This window comes from Apium graveolens, chromosome 5, assembly GCF_009905375.1.
Source record: "Apium graveolens cultivar Ventura chromosome 5, ASM990537v1, whole genome shotgun sequence".
NCBI lineage: Eukaryota > Viridiplantae > Streptophyta > Magnoliopsida > Apiales > Apiaceae > Apium > Apium graveolens.
The window spans coordinates 212,461,653-212,482,864 of record NC_133651.1 but is presented as its reverse complement, the minus strand read 5'-3'; the positions used below and the strand labels follow the sequence as shown (position 1 = coordinate 212,482,864).

Below are 21,212 nucleotides of genomic sequence, written 5' to 3'. Positions count from 1 at the left end.
AATGTTTTTGTTCTTCAACTTGGCTATAAATACATGGCCTTGGTTAATGAAAATTGGCACCAAGCATCTTAAAAATATGCTATCTATCTCCCTCCGATTATCATTCTTTCCCTCTCAGATTTAGTAGCCCCTTCTAAAATTAAAGCTAGTATAATACAACACGTTATCAGCATGAAGCCCTGCCGAAACTGAGAAGGTATAATTTTAATTTAAATATACATATATATGAGTAGACGTGGTTACACCCTCTACATATAATTCAAATATATATAACCGGAGTAGACGTGGTTACACCCTCTACATATAATTCAAATATATATAACCAGAGTAGACGTGGTTACACCCTCTACTAATAATTTAAATATATATGGCCGGAGCACCGCCTATTAAAATTATTTTACGGTACCATCTAATTTTGGGTAATACCGAATTATAGTGGGAACCTTAATTTATAAATTGCATACTTATCGGATAATAATTTTTTTGCCCCTAACTAACTTATGCAGGATTGTCCACTTTAATTTATTATTGGTCGGAGATAACCTGCATACGCAGACGTCCGTATGGCGGGTGAAAATCCATTTGTCATTTTATATATAGATTTGTTTATAATATCAATGATAATAATGATATATACATTGATTATTGCGTACTTGTTAACGCACCCGATTAACTAGGATTTTATGTAATATTTACATTGATGAATTAAAATTTAATAATTTTCATGTTAATTCAGATTTAGTATGACAAATATTACAAGCTTGTCGTTCGTTGCCTTGGACATTTCTGGCGATAATTATTTATCATGGGTACAAGATGTAAAGTTGCACTTGGGTTCAAAGAAATTAAGCGATACAATAAAGGCAGAAAATAAATCCACAGCCGAAGAAAACTTTACCTCTATAATTGTTCTCCGACACCACATGCATGAAGATTTAAAATCTGAGTACTTAGAAGTCGAGGATCCCTTTATTTTATGGGAAAATCTAAAGGATAGGTTCGATCACCAGAAACTAGTTTATCTACCTGCAGCTGAAAATGATTGGGCTAATTTAAGACTTCAGGATTTTAAGAGTGTCCGAGCATATAGCTCTGCTTTTTTCAAAATAAGTTTCAGGCTTATTATGTGTGGTGAGAAAGTTACGGAAAAAAGAAAAATCGATAAAACACTATCAACTTTTCACCCCAACAATATCAACTTAGCAGAGATGTACAGGGAGCGAAAATTTACTAAGTTCGGGGATCTTCTATCAACTCTCCTCGTTGCTGAACAGAATCATGAATTGGTGATTAAGAATCATCAATCCCGTCCAACAGGATATGCCCCATTACCTGAAGTAAATAATATGTCATTCCAGCAGAATGTACGTGAAAAAGGGTATAGAGGTGGACGGGGCCAAGGGCGGTACTGTGGACGAGGTCGGAGCCACGGGCATTTTCGTCCATATAACAACTCTGGTCACCGGAAGTGGCAATCTGAATCACAGAGTAAAAGAAAGGCATCACGAAGAGGAAAAACTGAAAATATTTGCTATAGGTGCGGCATGGATGGGCACTGGACACGTAATTGTCATGCCCCAGATCATCTTATTAAGCTATACCAATCTTCACAAAAATCAAAAGAGAAAATGGTAGAAACAAATTTCGCCAACAATAACATAGATGATTTCCCGAGAATCACAACTGGAGGAATAAGCATTAATGGTCCGAATGAACCTAACGAAACTCCCATATGGGAGGCTGAAGATTAGTTTCATATAATTACTATAGTAGTGTGTATTGTGTGCTTTATTTTGTTTGAACTATGTACTGTGTTTTATTCTTATCAAATAAATTATGTTTCTTAATTATATACAGAATGGATTCTGAAGATATATGAATTGTTGATTGTGGTACAACTCATACGATTCTATAGAACCGAAAATATTTTACCCAAATAACCAAAATCGAAGCTCAAGTCGGAACGATTTCCGGCGTATCTAATATAATCGAAGGTTTTGGAAAAGTTAGTTTTATCCTCCCTAATGGTACTCACATACACATTCCAAATGCATTATATTCTAGCAAGTCTACTAGAAATCTTCTTAGTTTTAAAGATATCCGACTCAATGATTTTCACATCGAAACTACCTCTGAGGCTGATAGAGAATATCTTCTTATTACTTCTGCTAATTCTACAAACAAGAAAATCTTAGAAAAGTTTCACTCACTTTCCTCAGGATTATATATGATGAAAATTAGAACTATTGAGTCACACAATGTCATTGCTTCCAAACTCATAGATCCAAAATCTTTTACACTTTGGCATGAAAGATTAGGCCATCCTGTCGTCTCTATGATGCGTCGTATTATAGAGAATTCTACTGGTCATCCTCTTAAAGATTTTAAAGTTCTTTCCAACAATGACCTTCCATGTTCAGCATGTTCTTTAGGAAAATTGATTACTCGACCATCCACTCCTAAAGTTCAGCTTGAAAACCCAACTTTTCTAGAAAGGATCCAAGGCGACATATGTGGACCTATACACCCATCATCTGGCTCATTTAGGTACTTCATGGTATTAATCGATGCCTCAACTAGATGGTGTCATGTTTGTCTTCTCTCAACTCGTAATGATGCTTTTGCAAAATTACTTGCCCAAATAATCAAATTACGTGCTCAATTCCCATATCATTGCATTAAGTCAATTCGTTTAGATAATGCCGCCGAATTCACATCTGCAACTTTTGGACTATTGCATGTCTGTGGGAATCTCAGTGAACACCCAGTTCCTCATGTACATACACAAAATGGGTTAGCCGAGTCCTTTATCAAAAGACTCCAACTTATTGCAAGACCGCTGTTGTTGAAATCAAAATTACCTACATCTATTTGGGGTCACGCAATACTTCATGATGCTAATATTATTAGGATTAGACCAACTTCTTACAACCAACATTCTCCGCTACAACTGGTACTTGGTCAAGTTCCTAATATTTCTCACTTCAAAATTTTTGGAAGTGCTGTATATGTACCGATTGTTCCACCACAAAGATCGAAGATGGGAGCTCGAAGAAGAGTGGGTATCTATGTTGGTTTTGATTCCACATCTATAATTAGATATCTGGAGCCTCTAACCGGAGACTTATTTACCGCAAGATATGCAAATTGTCATTTTGACGAGTCTATGTTTCCTCCCTTAGGGGGAGATAAACATTCAAATAAAGTTAATCCTGACATAACATGGAATGCATCAGGATTATATTTTCTAGATCCACGTACCAGTCAATGCGAACTTGAAGTTAAAAGAATTATACATATGCAAAATATCGCAAACCAAATGCCTGACGCATTTAACGATTCTAAAAATATAACTAAATCTCATATACCTGCAGTAAATACTCCATCTAGAATAGATATACCAATTCAAAAATCAGATACAAAAGAATTGGTTACAGAATCAAAGCCACGCCTGAAGCGTGGTAGACCGGTCGGTGCAAAAGATGTTGCACCATGAAAAAGAAAAATAAAGAAAATTGCCCCTGAAGTGGCACATGCTCCAGAAGAAGCAAATACCCCTGAAGTGGTATTATCTCCTGAAGAGATTCCAGTCCCTGAAGATACGGGGTTAAACAATCACGAAATTTCAATAAATTATGTGCATGATATGAAATTATGGGATCGAAGTAAAGCCATAATCGATATGTATTTGTGTATTTCGCAGCATTGGATGTAGACATAAATTCTGATCCTGAACCACAAAGTATGGATGAATGTCGTCGAAGAAAAGACTGGCCAAAATGGAAAGACGCAATCCAAACAGAATTAAATTCATTACGTAAAAGAGAAGCATTTGGACCTGTTGTCCAAACACCAATCGGTGTGAACCCTGTTGGGAATAATTGGGTATTCATAAGAAAACGAAATGAAATTATGAGATATAAAGCCCGACTTGTAGCACAGGGGTTTTCTCAAAGGCCTGGAATTGATTATCAAGAGACATACTCGCCAGTGATGGATGAATTACTTTTCGTTTTATATTAGGTATGACATCTAAAGAAAAATTGGAAACACGTCTTATGGACGTCGTTACTGCATACCTATATGGTTCACTTGATAGTGAAATTTTTATGAAAATCCCAGAAGGGTTAAAAATGGATGAGTTCAAGAAACCTCGTCATATATACTCCATTAAACTTCAACGATCATTGTATGGGCTGAAACAATCTGGTCGTATGTGGTATAACATACTAAGTCGTTATTTACAAAAGAATGGGTATATTAGTAACCAAATTTCTCCATGTGTTTTTATCAAAAAATCACAATCTGGTTTTGTGATTATTTCTGTATATGTGGATGATTTAAATCTTGTAGGAACAGCTACAGAGGTTAATAATGTTGTCATATACTTAAAAACAGAATTTGAAATGAAAGATCTTGGAAGGACAAAATATTGTCTTGGGATACAAGTCGAGCACTTGTCAATAGGATTTTTCCTCCACCAATCCACATATACAGAAAAGGTTTTGAACAGATTTTACATAGATAAATCTCATCCATTAACTACTCCAATGGTGGTTAGATCTTTAGAGCCTGATAAAGATCCATTTCGACCACGAGAAGACGATGAAGAGGTTCTTGGTCCTGAAATCCCATATATAGGTGCAATTGGTGCACTTATGTATCTTGCAAATAATACAAGGCCAAATATTGCATTTGCTGTGAATTTATTGACTAGATTTAGCTCTGCTCCGATGTAAATGAAAGGAATATGTCCTAAGTCCAATCATGAATTAGGATTTAGGAATAACTTCCTGTGTAATCTGTTTTGATTTCATTGATATTAATAAAAGACTTGTTTTGTTTTTTATTACGGGCTCTATCTATTTAAGTGTTTAAATAAGATATACCATAGTTTAGAGTAAAGCTTTTTATGGATTATGATGAGATCATAATAGTGAGACCTAAAAGATGATAACTCTAAACTTAAATAGTTCCTGGTCGTAGGATTACTAACTGGTAATTAATAATCCGCAGAGATCGGTACATACTATGCTTGCTTCATTATGAAGGATGTCTGTTCTCATAGACATTTTTGTGGTGACACTATAGCTAGTATGTAGGTGCTTATTATAGAAAAAGTTCACTGAACATGACTCGCACAGCTGAACAACTGATGGAGTTCACTCACGTGTCAGCAGTTGTTCACATAGTGATAGTTGTACAAGTATCCTTAGACGTGAGGTCATCATAGTCATCTTGTGCACACTGAACTATGCTTTGGTTTAGTTCTTAGTCTCCACGGATAATTATTAGGGCTCTACTGGGTATAGGAATTTGTACACGAAGATAGTGTATGATCAATAAAGGATCTACCCCTTCCAGTGAAGGAAGCGAATGTTCAAGGCTGATCCACTTATGCTAGTTCAGGAATCTCTGGCCAGAGTAAATGAAATTAGAAAGGAGTTTCTAATTTGCATAGAACTAAGCATAGTAAATGGTAAACAAGTGATTGAATTAGATAGGCTTGACACGAGATCCATGCCTTGTATTTAATCGGGACATTGTAGGGTAGAAGGAGTTTATTGTACGGTAACTATTCACTGAATAGGTTCTTGGTATTCTAAGCAGTGAATTCATATTATCCGGATAGTCGCGATATGCTGAGAAGTATCCCTCACGATGTAGAATAAATGTGATTAATTAATTAATCATATTTAATAAATTAGAGAATTTATATAAATAATGATAGAATAGTTTTATTATTATTTATTTCTAGTACCGGCTTAATATTGAACCTACAGGGTCACACCATAAAAAGAGAATGATTTAATGGTGGAGGAAATAATTAACAAGGGCTAATAATTATTTATTTTTGAAATAAATAATTAATTAGAAAATTTAATAATTGATTAAATGAGATTTAATTGATTATAAATTAATTAAGAAAAGTTCTTAATATTATTAATTAAGAATTTAATTTTTGGAAATTAAATCAAGAGAGAGAATTATTTCTAAAGTATTTAGAAAAAGGATTAATAATTAAAAGGTGTTTTAATTATTAATGAGAATAATAAATGGGATAATAATAATAATATTTATGGGAAAATTTCAGCTGAAAATTTTGCCTATAAATATACTATTATAGACCCTATTTTTATTCGAACCCAAAAACCCAAAAGTTTTAGAAAAACAAATTCTCTCCACCTCCTCCTCCTCCTTAACGTCGTTTTCTTGGTGGATACCGGTGGAGTGCTTCACGTTTGAGGAGCAGCTGCTAAGGATCTCCGAACGTTGCTTTTGGATCGGATATTAAAGGTTAGTAATCGATCCCTATATTTTTACCACAATTTATATGCTTTTATTTAGATTTTATGTGTGTAAAAGTGTTTTACCATGCCCCCGCTGCGATTAAAATCCAACAATGGTATTAGAGCATAGGTTGTATGCATATAGATCTGTGGTAAAAATTTCAGAATTTTATGTGCTTGTATGAATTAATTATGATTTTTACAAGTTATATCATGGATTAATTTTGTCTGATGAGAAATCGTTTCTCAGAATAATTTTGAATGTTGATCTGGTTCTACAAGTGTTGTAGATCGTCTGGGTATTTTTTTCATAATTTTATGATGTATAGATTTTTTATTATGAATTTTTGAAGTTCTTACAATTAAATTCGTAATTTAATAAGTATAAATATATGTATATATAGTATATATATATGTTTGTATTGTCTGCTGATGCTGCTGCAGGGAAAGAAAGAAAAGGTACGGCTGTCAGAACTGTCAGGCACGGATTTCCATGGGCGGCTGCGCGGCGATCGAAATAAAAAAAAAGGTGGCGCGCATTCCGGGAATGCGTTACACCCTGTGGCGTATTCGCGGAATGCGTTACACCTTTTAATTGGTTAAAAGGGTTGTAATGCATCACCGGAATGCGTTACAGGGCTTGTAACGCGTTCCTGTAATGCGTTACAGCCCGACTGTCCAGATTAAAATTGATTTTCTGGGAGTTTCGTAACTCCGTTTTAGGCGTGCAATATACCGTTGGATTCGTTTTTCCGAGACGGATCTAATGGAGTGATCAATTTTAGTTGATATAAAAGTTTTGAACTGTTTATATTTTCGTAAGTGTTTTAAAGCTGTTTTTTAACTGTTTTAACTGCTTTTAAATGCTTCATGTGATACATAGAGATGTATAATGCTTAGACTAATGTGCTAGATGATATAACATGCCTACCTTGATGTTTATTCATGTTAATATATGTGATATATGCTTAGTTTATCATGCGATGATAGATTTAGGTGAACTTAAATGAACATAAGGCGTTTGTTAGACAACCTAGTATAGTGAAATTGTTTCATAACCTTAAGAATAATATTATGAATACAATCATGAGATTCTTGTGTTTATGAAACACGTAATTGAATATGAATTTTTGATATGAGATAAAGGATGATTCTGTCAACAACAGATTTCTATCTGTAAGAAAGGGTTATTAATGACGCCTCTTGGCAATGCTCCACCCGATCTGGGAATCATCTGATTATTGATTTGAAATATTTAATTTAAAAGGAAGAATCTCTTTATAATATGATTATGATTGTAACGTAATATAATCCCTCTAAAATTAAATAATATCAAGTAGTAATTGGCCAATGACACAACGGGCTTGTGTCGGTCATAGCCTTCCAACATGATAGAAAAGTAGTTCTTATTTTTGAATCATTGTCGGTTCGTGCTACAGCCGAGGGCTTTGATTTCGAAATAAGAAATACTTGTCTGTTACATAGAGATGTGTACATTGAATAAGAATCTAAAGGTCGGTACGTGCCACAGCCGTGGGCCTTTGGGGACTGATTCAATTGTACGGAATGTTGGGTTAGACTTGACTTAGAATATTGAGTTTGTCGTGCCACAGCCGAGACTCAATTATTCAAGAGGCTAAAGTTTGATTAGGGAATAACATAAGATGTAATTGACAAGAGTTGTCTGCCTATTGAACATTACATGGCGGTTCGTGCCACATCCGGGGTTGTGTAATGGAATGTAGGATCCCTATTCCTACTAGCATTATGAATGCTTAATTTTTCACGTAGGGGGTTGAATAAATTAGATAAACTAGTGGGAGCCACTTATGAATAAAGACCCGATTCATATAGTATTTTGAAATGAAATTGAATATTTGCTAAGTGTTGTTATGTGTTTATCATTTACAGATTTACAATATACATTATGTCTTCTGCACTATCACTCAGGAGCATACTGGATGCTCACAAATTGACTGGTCCTAATTTATGCTGACTGGCTTCAAAACTTGAGAATTGTTCTCAGGATTGAGAAGCTGGAATACGTGATTGACTCACCTAAGCCTACTGAACCTGCTAGTGATGCACATAATGATGAACATGTTGTGTGTCGTAAGTGGATAGATGATACAAATGTTGCTCAATGCATCATGCTAGCTTCCATGAACATTGAGCTATAGAAGCAACATGAGCATATGGATGCTCACACTATCCTAATGCACCTACAAGAGTTGTATGATGTGGCGGAGAGGACAGCTCGATATGAGATATCGAAGGAGTTGTTCGGTTGTAGGATGTCTGAGGGATCATCTGTGAATGACCATGTACTTAAGATGATCAATTTGATTGAACGTCTTGGACAACTTGGTTTTGCCATGGATGGGGAGCTGAGCCAAGACTTGGTCTTGCAATCGCTTCCGAGTTCGTTCTCGCAGTTTGTTGTGAACTTTCACATGAATAAGTTGGATGTCAGCCTGCCTGAACTCCACAACATGTTGAAGACTGCGGAATCGAATTTTCCCCGTAAGAAGAGTTCTGTTCTTCTAATTGGTGAAGGTTCCAATCCTAAGAATAGGAAGAGGAACTCTTCCAAGAAGAAGAAAGTAGGTGAGAAAATGCCGGTTCCACCAAAAGCTGAAGACCCCAAGAGCAAAGTTGTTTGCTTTCACTGTAATAAGGTGGGGCACTGGAAAAGGAACTGTAAGGTTTACCTTGCAGAATTGAAGAAGAAGAAGGGTAGTGAGACTACTGCTTCTGATTCAGGTATGTTCATGATAGAAGTGAATATGTCATTAAATCAAATTTCTACTTGGGTATTAGATACCGCCTGTGGTTCTCAAATCTGCAATTTGTTGCAGGGACCAAGGATAAGTAGGACTCTTGAGGAAGAGGAGGTGATTCTACTGATGGGAAATGGAGCAAGAGTTGCTGCTGAAGATGTAGAATCATTTAATTTACATATGCCTACGGGCAAGACTATTGTTTTAAATAATTGTTATTTTGTTCCCTCGATTGTGAGGAATATTATTCCCATGTTAGACTTGGCTGGATTTTCATTTATTATTGAGAATAATGAATGTTCTATTCTTAGAGATAATATTCTTTATAGACGTGGTGCTTTAAATAATGGTCTGTATATATGTGACATAATTTACTTCAGATTGAACAAACTAATAAAAGAAAAGGGATGATGAAAATCTCACTTTATTGTGGCACTGCAGTCTCCATTTAGTGGACATGGAGAGAGGGCTGCAGATTTGCTAGGATTGGTACACACAAATGTATGTGGACCAATGTCTAAGCAAGCCATGGGTGGATTTTCATACTTCATTACTTTCATAGATGATAGATCTGGATTCGGATATGTGTTTGATGAAACACAAGTCTGAGGCGTTTGAAAAGTTCAAAGAATATAAGTATGAAGTGGAGAAACAACCAAACATAGTATTATAACTCTTCGATCAGATCGAGGTGGTGAATACTTTAATGGAGTGTTTCTAGATTATCTCAAAGTAAATGGTATAGTCTCCCAGTGGACTCCTCCAGATTGGTATCTGAAAGGAGAAATCGAACTTTGTTAGACATAGTTCGGTCCATGATGAGCTATGCGAATCTTCCAGTATTCCTATGGGGTTACGCATTGGAAACCTCAGCATATTTACTGAATATGGTGCCTTCCAAATCTGTTCCTCAAACTCCGTATGAGATATGGAAAGAAAGGAAACCGAGTCTTAAACACGTTAAGATTTGGGGATGTCCAGCTTATGTCAAGTAAGTTGACCCAGATAAGCTGGAATCTCGATCCGTAAAATGTAGTTTTGTGGGATATCCTAAAGAGATTTTAGGGTATTACTTTTACACCGATCATCGGGTATTTGTCTCCAGACATGCTACCTTCTTGGAAAAGGAGTTTATCCTTGAAGGAAACAGTGGGAGCAAAATTGAACTTGATGAAGTTCAAGAAGCACAAACTACTACGGATCAAGTGGAAACACCTGTTCTGACTGAACAACCTTTTATGGAACAGCCCATTCATGGGTCAGGGAGAGTGTCTCGCCAACCTGAGAGGTATTATGGCCTTGTCATTGAGAATGACAATGAGTTGTCGATCATTGATGATGACGACCCTGTAACCTATAATGAGGCTATGAGTAGTGTTGACTTGGAGAAATGGCATAGTGCCATGAAATCCGGAATGGAATCTATGTATACGGTATACGAAAGAATGATTAGAGTGGATGGCCAGGTGGAGACCTTTAAGGCCAGGCTTGTGGCAAAAGAATTCAAACAAAGACAATGGATTGAATTTGATGAAACCTTTTACCTATAGCCCTGTTAAAATCAGTTCGGATTTTGCTTGCGATTGCTGCTTACTACGACTATGAGATCTGGCATATAGCCAGATGGTTTTCTTTCCAAGGGAAATGAAAGCCTAGTATGTAAGCTACTGCGAACCATATGTGGTTTAAAGCAAGCTTCTCGAAAGATGGAACATTCGTTTTGATGAGACAATCAAAGAGTTTGATTTTATCAAAAACGTAGATGAACCATGCGTCTACAAAAGGGTTAGTGGGAGCGCGGTAACATTTCTTGTATTGTATTGAATTAGAGTTCACACACATAACAACATAGCAGACCCAATCACAAAGCTACTTTATGAAAGTCACTTTGATCGTCATAAAGACAAGATGGGTATTAGATACCAGAGTGATTGACTTTAGTACAAGTGGGAGATTGAAAGGAATATGTCCTAAGTCCAATCATGAATTAGGATTTAGGAATAACTTCCTGTGTAATCTGTTTTGATTTCATTGATATTAATAAAAGACTTGTTTTATTTTTTATTACGGGCTCTATCTATTTAAGTGTTTAAATAAGATATACCATAGTTTAGAGTAAAGCTTTTTATGGATTATGATGAGATCATAATAGTGAGACCTAAAAGATGATAACTCTAAACTTAAATAGTTCCTGGTCGTAGGATTACTAACTGGTAATTAATAATCCGCAGAGATCGGTACATACTATGCTTGCTTCATTATTAAGGATGTCTGTTCTCATAGACATTTGTGTGGTGACACTATAGCTAGTATGTAGGTGCTTATTATAGAAAAAGTTAACTGAACATGACTCGCACAGCTGAACAACTGATGGAGTTCACTCACGTGTCAGCAGTTGTTCACATAGTGATAGTTGTACAAGTATCCTTAGACTTGAGGTCATCATAGTCATCTTGTGTACACTGAACTATGCTTTGGTTTAGTTCTTCGTCTCCAGGGACAATTATTAGGGCTCTACTGGGTATAGGAATTTGTATACGAATATAGTGTATGATCAATAAAGGATCTACCCCTTCCAGTGAAGGAAGCGAATGTTCAAGGCTGATCCACTTATGCTAGTTCAGGAATCTCTGGCCAGAGTAAATGAAATTAGAAAGGAGTTTCTAATTTGCATAGAACTAAGCATAGTAAATGGTAAACAAGTGATTGAATTAGATAGGCTTGACACGAGATCCATGCCTTGTATTTAATCGGGACATTGTAGGGTAGAAGGAGTTTATTGTACGGTAACTATCCACTGAATAGGTTCTTGGTATTCTAAGCAGTGAATTCATATTATCCGGATAGTCGCGATATGCTGAGAAGTATCCTCATATTATCCGGATAGTCGCGATATGCTGAGAAGTATCCCTCACGATGTAGAATAAATGTGATTAATTAATTAATCATATTTAATAAATTAGAGAATTTATATAAATAATGATAAAATAGTTTTATTATTATTTATTTCTACTACCGGCTTAATATTGAACCTACAGGGTCACACCATAAAAAGAGATTGATTTAATGGTGGAGGAAATAATTAATAATGGCTAATAATTATTTATTTATGAAATAAATAATTAATTGGCAAATTTAATAATTGATTAAATGAGATTTAATTGATTATAAATTAATTAAGAAAAGTTCTTAATATTATTAATTAAGAATTTAATTTTTGGAAATTAAATCAAGAGAGAGAATTATTTCTAAAGTGTTTAGAAAAAAGATTAATAATTAAAAGGTGTTTTAATTATTAATGAGAATAATAAATGGGATAATAATAATAATAATATTTATGGGAAAATTTCAGCTGAAAATTTTGCCTATAAATATACTATTATAGACCCTATTTTTATTCGAACCCAAAAACCCAAAAGTTTTAGAAAAACAAATTCTCTCCACCTCCTCCTCCTCCTTAACGTCGTTTTCTTGGTGGATACCGGTGGAGTGCTTCACGTTTGAGGAGCAGCTGCTAAGGATCTCCGAACGTTGCTTTTGGATCGCATATTAAAGGTTAGTAATCGATCCCTATGTTTTTACCACGATTTATATGCTTTTATTTGGATTTTATGTGTGTAAAAGTGTTTTACCATGCCCCCGCTACGATTAAAAATCCAACAGTAAAGACATTGGAATGGGATCAAACATATATTTCGTTATCTCCGTGGAACAACAGACTTTGGATTATTCTTCCCGAAAAAATCAACATCTCAGTTGATTGGATATGCAGACGCTGGATATCTGTCAGATCCTCATTTTGGTAAATCACAAACTGGATATGTATTTACATATTGTGGTACAACCATTTCCTGGAAATCCACGAAGCAAACTACAGTGGCAACCTCAACAAATCACTCAGAACTCATTGCAATTCATGAAGCCAGTAGAGAATGTGTTTGGTTGCGATCTATCATCAAGAATATTCAGGAATCATGTGGATTACCAGACATCACTAGAAGTCCTACCATTATGTTTGAGGATAACACTGCATGCATTGATCAACTCAAGGAAGGATATATCAAAGGAGACAGGACAAAACACATTTCACCAAAATTCTTCTACACTCATGAGCTTCAAAAGAATGGTGAAATTGATGTTCAACAAATTCGGTCATGTGACAACTTTGCTGATTTATTCACGAAATCATTACCAAATTCAACATTTGGGAAGTTAAACATTTGGGAAGTTACGATATAACATTGGAATGCGTCGACTCAAGAATTTGTTACAACAAAATTCAGAGAATGATTAGTTTTCCAGGGGTGATTGTACTCTTTTTCCTTCGTCAAAGTTTTTATCCCACTGGGTTTTTCTTTGAACAAGGTTTTAACGAGGCAATCTATGATCCATGTTAAATGACAATTAAAGGGGAGTGTTATAATTAATTGTAATTTTTAAGTCAATGGTAAAATAGTAAAGCTAGTCTTAGGAGTAGAAATTTTGATAATGCATTTAATGTTTTTGTTCTTCAACTTGGCTATAAATACATGGCCTTTGGTTAATGAAAATTGGTACCAAGCATCTTAAAAATATGCTATCTATCTCCCTCCGATTATCATTCTTTCCCTCTCAAATTTAGTAGCCCCTTCTAAAATTAAAACTAGTATATTACAACATGATCGTCATTTTTTATCTTGACTTTTAAAACCAGATAGCCAAATGATCCAAAACCATATTGCCTGGGCACAGGGGCTCCAAATTGTTTGTGGGCTATATCACATTCTGGCCCATACTCATTGTGGTAATCCTGTAGTTCATATTAATAACTACTACTCCCCTGTCCCCTCCCAAATGTCCCAAATGTTTACATTTGGGTGGGGCGCGGAGTTTAAGAAAAATTATAAAATAGTGGAGAAAATTTGAAAAAATGAGTAAAGTAGTGGGACCAATTAATATTATATGTATAAAGTGGGTATAGTGGAGGAAAGTAGTAGATGTAGTTAATTTAAAAATTATAAAAAATTTACTATTTTTGAAATTTTTTAAAATGTAAACAATTGAGAGGGACATCCAAAAAGGAAAGTGTAAATAAATGGGAGGAACCGAGGGAGTATAATTTACAGATTTACACTCGCAAAATTCATACAACACCAATGTGGTCCGGCCCATCCTCACCTTGTATTCTCTGACTAGTGACTGACTACCATGAGATTTAGGAGGTTTTTTTTTTAAATAATTACACATACTTGTATTTAAATATATGATGGAATATCGTTGTATTTGTATTTTGCAAGGATGCTATATTTTTAGAAAACAGGCTTACAAATTAGTATCTTTATTACAAATCGGGGCTAAAAGATTCGAAGACGATAACAGACCCTTGCTAAGTTAAAATAAAATTAGTCGAGTATATATGGCGTACACAAATATATATATATGATTCCAGTAGTTATGACTTGTGAGCTGAACAGAAGTGCAGCCATATCAAATTGAAGAAAAGCTCCGCACCCAACTCTCTCCTCAACCCACTAAATATAAAACACAGGCCGGCCAGTCGTAAATCTTACAACCCTGGCCGGTAAAGCTTCATCATGGCATGTTTTGGATGTTACAGAAGAGCTTCAAACAAAAACATCGAAGAAGACTTGGTCAAAACTGGTAGCTTGACTAGAATGAAGAAGAAAAACTCATTCATTTCTTGGCCCAGCAGGCTTTGGACCAAGAAATCTGACGCCAAAACTGTTCCTGTCGATTTATCTATGTCCGGTAGCTTCGATCCGATTAGCAAATCATGTTCTGTTAAGCTGGATAACAAGGACATCACTTCTTCCAAGAAATACAGATTGCCTATCGGAGTCAACGCCATTAGTAGTTACAAGGTAATGTTCATATCATTTGTATTATAACTATTTTAAACAAAACAAACTAGTAATCCTTGGCGTATAAACCTACATATTCGTATTTTTGATAGTGTGACCCATTATTTGTATCGCTGGTGCAGTTGATAAAATTTATATTAGACTTCAAATTACAAATTTTTTATCATCACAACTTAAAGTTTTTAGATAAACTAATTACCGGTGACATGTAGTCATAGTATTGTGTGACCGATAATTTGTATTGCAGGAACTTTTTAAGTAACATGTTCGTAGAATTTGTTACTCTAATGTAATGTAGGCATAATATGTATATTTATGTTGGAGAGATGGAGATTGGTGAAAGAAGTTACATCTATATAGTGTATAGCCAGCTTGGCTAATTTCCCTTTTTAATTTTATGTATTAGAGAAAAGGCCAGCTTGGCTAATTTTCCTTTTAATTTTTTTATGTATTTCAGAAAAGGGTGGGGACTGTCAAGGAAATCATCCTCGAAAGTCGTGAAATGAATCACTTAAATTCTTTTGCAAAGAAAGCCAAGTATGATAAGAAAAACTCTAGCCGGAAAAAAGAGGCCAAAAAAACCAGGTCAATTAGCAAATCAAGCTCACCACCGGAAAACATCAATCCTAGTACTGTCGTCACTGCTCGAGTTGATCAAACCTGTCTACCGCCTCAGAAAAAACCCAAATTGCTGGCTAGTCGTAAAAATGGTAACGACATTGTCAGTCACGAGAATAATGAAAGTAAAGAAGCTCTGGATTCAAATTTGATGATTGGATTATCGGTTATAGTTGTGATTTTAGTATTAATATTATTTTTAGGTAAATTGTATGCCATTCTTTGCACATCTGCATGGTTTTACATGATTCCCTGGTTACCAACGGCAGTGGATTGTAATGTTATTGTCAATACTGGTCTGGAGGATTCCAATGTGCCGGATTTAAATTCCGATGAACACAAGAAGAGGGTGGTGCTCGAGGGACTTCTGCAGAGAAATCAACGAAATGTCATCCGAATATTGTGACGTTATTTATTTGATTTTGATGTGTACGTTGCTGTCACGTATATATACACTTTTGATCGAGAAATTAAGTGTATATATATATCGACATATCGACGAAAAGGATAATACGTGACAAGTAAAACAAATTTGTATTCCATGTACGTAGTGTTTGATTTGGTCAGCAAATAAGTGCAAGTGTGCTTTCTTTGCTCAGGTTGGGGGACAGAAAGATGTGTAAGCTTTGAATAAGAAAATAGACAAAAGGGGGGGGGGGGGGGGGGCTGCTTTTGAGATTGATTCTAGCTGATGTTCACATTATCTGAAGTTAATCTTGTATCGACAGTTGACAACAAGTTGGAATCTAGGAAATTGGCAGTTGGGAAATTCACGTGATTTTCACTGGCAACTCATGCATTGCCCCCAAAAGTTTGTTCCTATTGATTTCTGCATTCCAGGTTTATCCATTCAGTTCTGAGAACCTATAATCCTATTGTACATGAATGGTAAATTGGTTCCTTTTTTTTTGAATAATTAAGGCTTATATGTGAATATCCTTTTTACCAAATATTTGAGATGAGCGAGAATCAAACATGTCTGGGACGATAACATATAAATCTTTATTATTAAAGTTATCTTATTTACGTTTATGAATGATCAATGTTAAGTTGTATTTTTTGACAAACAAAATTGTTAGTTGATTTTTTTGAGTTTATATTTTAATACTAATGTAATGTAAATAAAGATGTTCGATTCATGATCGACATAGTTTGATTCTTTTATCCTAAATATTTTCAGATCACTGTTTAAAAGTAACCTAATTTCTTGACGATGATGATCAGTAGGGCTAACTTTTAATCATGTTTACTCTATGACTTTTACCATTTAATAATTAACTATATATTTTTTACATGACGTAGTGAAACTGTCTTGTGAACTCTCACATTTCTCTTAAAACAAAAAATGGAAAGAAACATTCGGCATAATGTAAATCGAAGAACTCCACATGGTGTGTTTGAACCATAGGAAATTCAAGACAATGTAAAAACCTTAATTTTTTAAGATAATTAAGAATATAAAACTTTAATTAACTGAAATTCTTAAAATCAACCGAAAGTTAATCATTAAACCCGCTCTGATCTTCCCTAGTTATTCTCTCCTGAGTATGACGTAAACATTAAAAATATTCTATTAGAAAACAATGTGTTGTCACATTCAAACATACCTCGTTTATAAAAAAAAAACAAGGGGAGATTTAATTTAAGCAATGCTTCACTATCATCATTATACATGTACACACATTAATATTAAAAACCGGATGCACCCATGCCTAAAACACTGCAATAGAAAAACTAAAGCAATTGGGTCATATAGATTTTAGTTTCGTAAATGATTCACATTTCGAATTCCAACAAACTAAATATATAAATAATTCAAGCTGATTGTGAGTGGAAAGTTCAGCGCATATGTATAAGACGTAGGGAACAAAATCGATTAAAATAATAGATATATGAACAACAAAAGCAACCGTGTGGGTTGAATTGAGTTTTAAGTCGTAATTGGTTCGCCAACTTGCTTGTCACCAAACAGTTATTAGTAGATCAAAGACAACTGATTCAAATGTTTTTCCAACAATTTTTTTTTGGGTTTTATTGTTGTTTATAATTTTAAATTATTGGGTATGTAGAATTGTTCCGCCCATGTGTTTTCAAAATCGTTGATAGTTTTTTTAAGGAAATGTGACGTTCATTTTTTGTTAACACAAGATAAACTAATATCTTCCGGTTGCCAAATTCTACTACAGATATAAATAACAAACTCTACATTACATTATAATTTGCTATTATACAATGTTTACATGCCGGATAATCTAAATATTTTTTTTAAAATAGCTGAGGTCTAGGAAGACCGGAAAATATTTTTAAATCTTGAAGACCATGTTATATTGTTTTTTATGCCCATAAAACACAGGTATTATTTTGTGAATAATATTTTATAAATATTATTATTTTATTAAAAATCTTGAAAATTTTAAATATTTTATGAGTAGAACGTTGCAAAACATATTATACTAAAAACAGGAAGATCCTCATATTCGACTGCCCTTAAATTTTTAGTTTAATTAAATACATATATATTCAAATTACATATAAATTAAAAATGACCCCTTAAATTTTCGTAAGGAAAAAATTGAACCTATTTAACATTTTTTGATGTCCAAATTTTTTTATTGGGGGCAAATTATTAAGTGCAATTTTTTTTAAAAAAATTAAAAATTATAAAAAACATAAAATTAGGAATATATATTGATTATAAAAAACATAAAATTAGGAATATATATTGATTTTAATGTCAATATATATTATATTAGGAATATATATTAATACCCCCTACTTTTCAGGCTTTAAAATAACAGCGGCCACAAGGCAAGGCCAGGCAGCAGGGTCATAGACATATTTACAAAATTTTCCCTCCGCCCCTAACACTTTTTTTTTTAAAAATAAAAAAGCGAATTCCATTAGTAAGAAGCATCCAGCAAACAAGCCTTCACCGAATGACCAGGGGAGACGGGAGAACGTGATACTCTCTGTCTACCCAACAACTCTTCTCGTATTCTGAATTGCACAGGTTTTAACAAATAATCATTAGCAAAGTTAATTCCAAAAAGTTAAAAAAAAAATAGGGAAAAAAATAACACCAATTTCTGCCTAATTCAATACAAGTTGGTAGATAACACTAATTTATACATAAAATATTAAAATTACAAGTGGGATTCTTACAATCAATCAAAATGGAGCATTAGTATCACACATATTATGCTAAAAGTATAAGTACAAAATGAAAATTTACATTACAATCAAATTTTACAAGTACAAATTGGAAAAAGCTGCATTATTGCTTTGCCCCATTTGTTCAGAAATGAGTTTTTCCTTCCCTTTTGATTTGAATCTACCAGCCGAAGAAACAGGGCAAACACATGAAGAGGAGGATGTTCATCATCACAAATCAAGGGCAAAGCTCAGCTGTGACAGTAGAATGCAAATTATAATGTGGCTTCTGAACAACCAGATAGAGGGGAAACTCAAACATGGTGCAATCCAAAAGTGACAACTTTATTCAATGTAACAAGGAGGACAATAAGCACAATATGGGCAACTGTAAGGAGGCAAAACAGAGCAAGTCAGCCATACAACATGTCAACAAATGGACATAACTCAGGGAGGAAAAGAATACAAGTGCATCCAAGTGCCATAACTGAAATAAACATGGGAGACAGAGCATGCATAAGGGACTTGGCAGTACAACTTAAGGTATCATCAACAATAGCAAATAGAATGATAAAGAGGGGACTAATTAAACCACAAACAAACCCTTTACATCATGCTTTAAAAGAGGCAAATCTCTTTCAAAGGGTTGAATGAGTTCTGAACTTATTAATGGGAGATACACCTACAACAAAGAGGCAGTACTGTCCAATGTTCAATTTTGTACACATTGATGAAAAGTGGTTTTATCTAAGTAAAAAATCACAGAGAGTATACCTTGAAAGGAATGAAAAAGGCAAGTACAGAGCAGCAAAGTCAAGCAAATTCATACCAAAGGTCATGTTTACAGCAGCTGTAGCTAGACCAATGTTAGTCCCTTAACATTATGACAAGAATTACATAAGGGGGGTTGAATGGAATTCTTGAAACTTCTTCTTGAAATAAAATGTTCTAACTCAAATATAAATATAAGTGTATTGATTAGCACAATGCGGAATAAAACTTAAGTGAATCAAAATACAAGTAATTAAAAACAAGAGTTTTTAAAAACTTTCTGGTGGATTTGAATGATTCCACCAGAGATATATATTATATATCGAGAGAACCCTGTGTGCAAAAATACTCACAGCTGCTTACAAATATTGAACTGCTGAGAATACAAAGAAATGCTAAGAATTCTGCTTACAAATATTTCTCTTGTTGTTTCTCAGATACTTGTTTCTATTTGCTACTTCTTGGTTTATATTCACCAAGATTATAAAGTAATAAGACAAGATAATAAAAACAAAAACTATCTAATCTATTATAATGCTACTTCATTACTCTATTCTAGCATCTTTGAATATCTTCATAATAGCATGGAAATCGCAATGCTTCTTTGTTCTCGAAAACCCAGTTGAATAGGCTACCACATTCCATATGCATCCACTCGACGCATGTGACTGTGTTGTCACTGTCAAGTGATATATGAATTCTTTATCCGTCGGGTTCATGATCATCCGTCGAGATATTTATCATCCATCGGGTTGTCTATTTGATCATCTGTCGACTTCATTGTAGGTTAATAGTCGGGTAGCAAACTGGCACTTGACTTCATTTCACTTATGCAGAATTACAAGACATCATCTATGTACAATTAATCAATCTATTCTGCATATCTAATTAAAGTCAACATGACTTGAATACTACTTACAGAATTTATACAATGGTGAATGCAGAAATGTGCTACAGACTTATTATTACATAAGCTACTCACTCGATGGATAAATAAGTCATTATCCGTCGGGACTATATTGAGTCATCCGTCGGGATTATAATTCTTATCCGTCGAGTGCTGCATTATTTCACTAAGTAAAATCTACTAAGGTGTTTTGTTCATGAAATCATCAAGTACACAACATATGCACAACAATCTCCCCCAATTTATGTCTACTGGAATTGTAGCCATAAATTAAGAGATACTTGATGATAACAAAACACCCTAAATATACAACTTTAAAAGAAAGTAGATAATACTGAAAAGTGCTTCAAATAACAAAATGTACAAAGTTTTGCTCACAGTCATTTTCAAGATGCTCCTCTAGCCTGAGCAGATTTATCTAGTTTCTTGAAGGTCTGGATCTTCTTCCAAGCTTTCTGTTGTTTTCATCAATCTGATTTTGGAGCTGCCTGTGGAATTCCAGTTCATCAGATTATGAGAGATTCAGCTTTCCTTGCATTTTCAAAAGAGTCTCATTGCTAGAGATGCTCAATTGGTCTTCTAATCTGAAGAATCTTCTCACACCTTTGTCATCTATGAACTCCATCCTCCAGTAGGGCATTAGATGCACTCTTCTCCCTGTGTATGGGATGATGAGAGTCTTTGGGAGTGCATCTTTAGCTCTAACACTCCTTAGTTCTTCAATTTTCTTCAATACTAGTCTTCTTGCAGTGACATTGAACCCAAAGTTCTTCTTGAAGGATGAATAAACTTTAATCAGTACAGCTTGGCTCTCTTAAAGAATCCTGTGAAGTAA

General features: G+C 34.5%; 2 protein-coding genes across 2 annotated transcripts; both read left to right on the top strand.

The window, feature by feature from the left end:
- Positions 1–923: 923 nt before the first annotated feature.
- Positions 924–1,751, top strand: LOC141660656 (uncharacterized). The gene has a single exon (XM_074467643.1). The coding sequence runs from the start codon at positions 924–926 to the stop codon at positions 1,749–1,751; it is 828 nt and encodes a 275-aa protein (XP_074323744.1).
- A 12,615-nt stretch (positions 1,752–14,366) lies between these two features.
- Positions 14,367–16,523, top strand: LOC141661580 (uncharacterized). Its single transcript, XM_074468589.1, has 2 exons — positions 14,367–14,931; positions 15,389–16,523. The coding sequence occupies exons 1-2, from the start codon at positions 14,644–14,646 to the stop codon at positions 15,953–15,955; spliced, it is 855 nt and encodes a 284-aa protein (XP_074324690.1). The 5' UTR covers positions 14,367–14,643; the 3' UTR covers positions 15,956–16,523.
- The last annotated feature ends 4,689 nt before the right edge of the window (positions 16,524–21,212 follow it).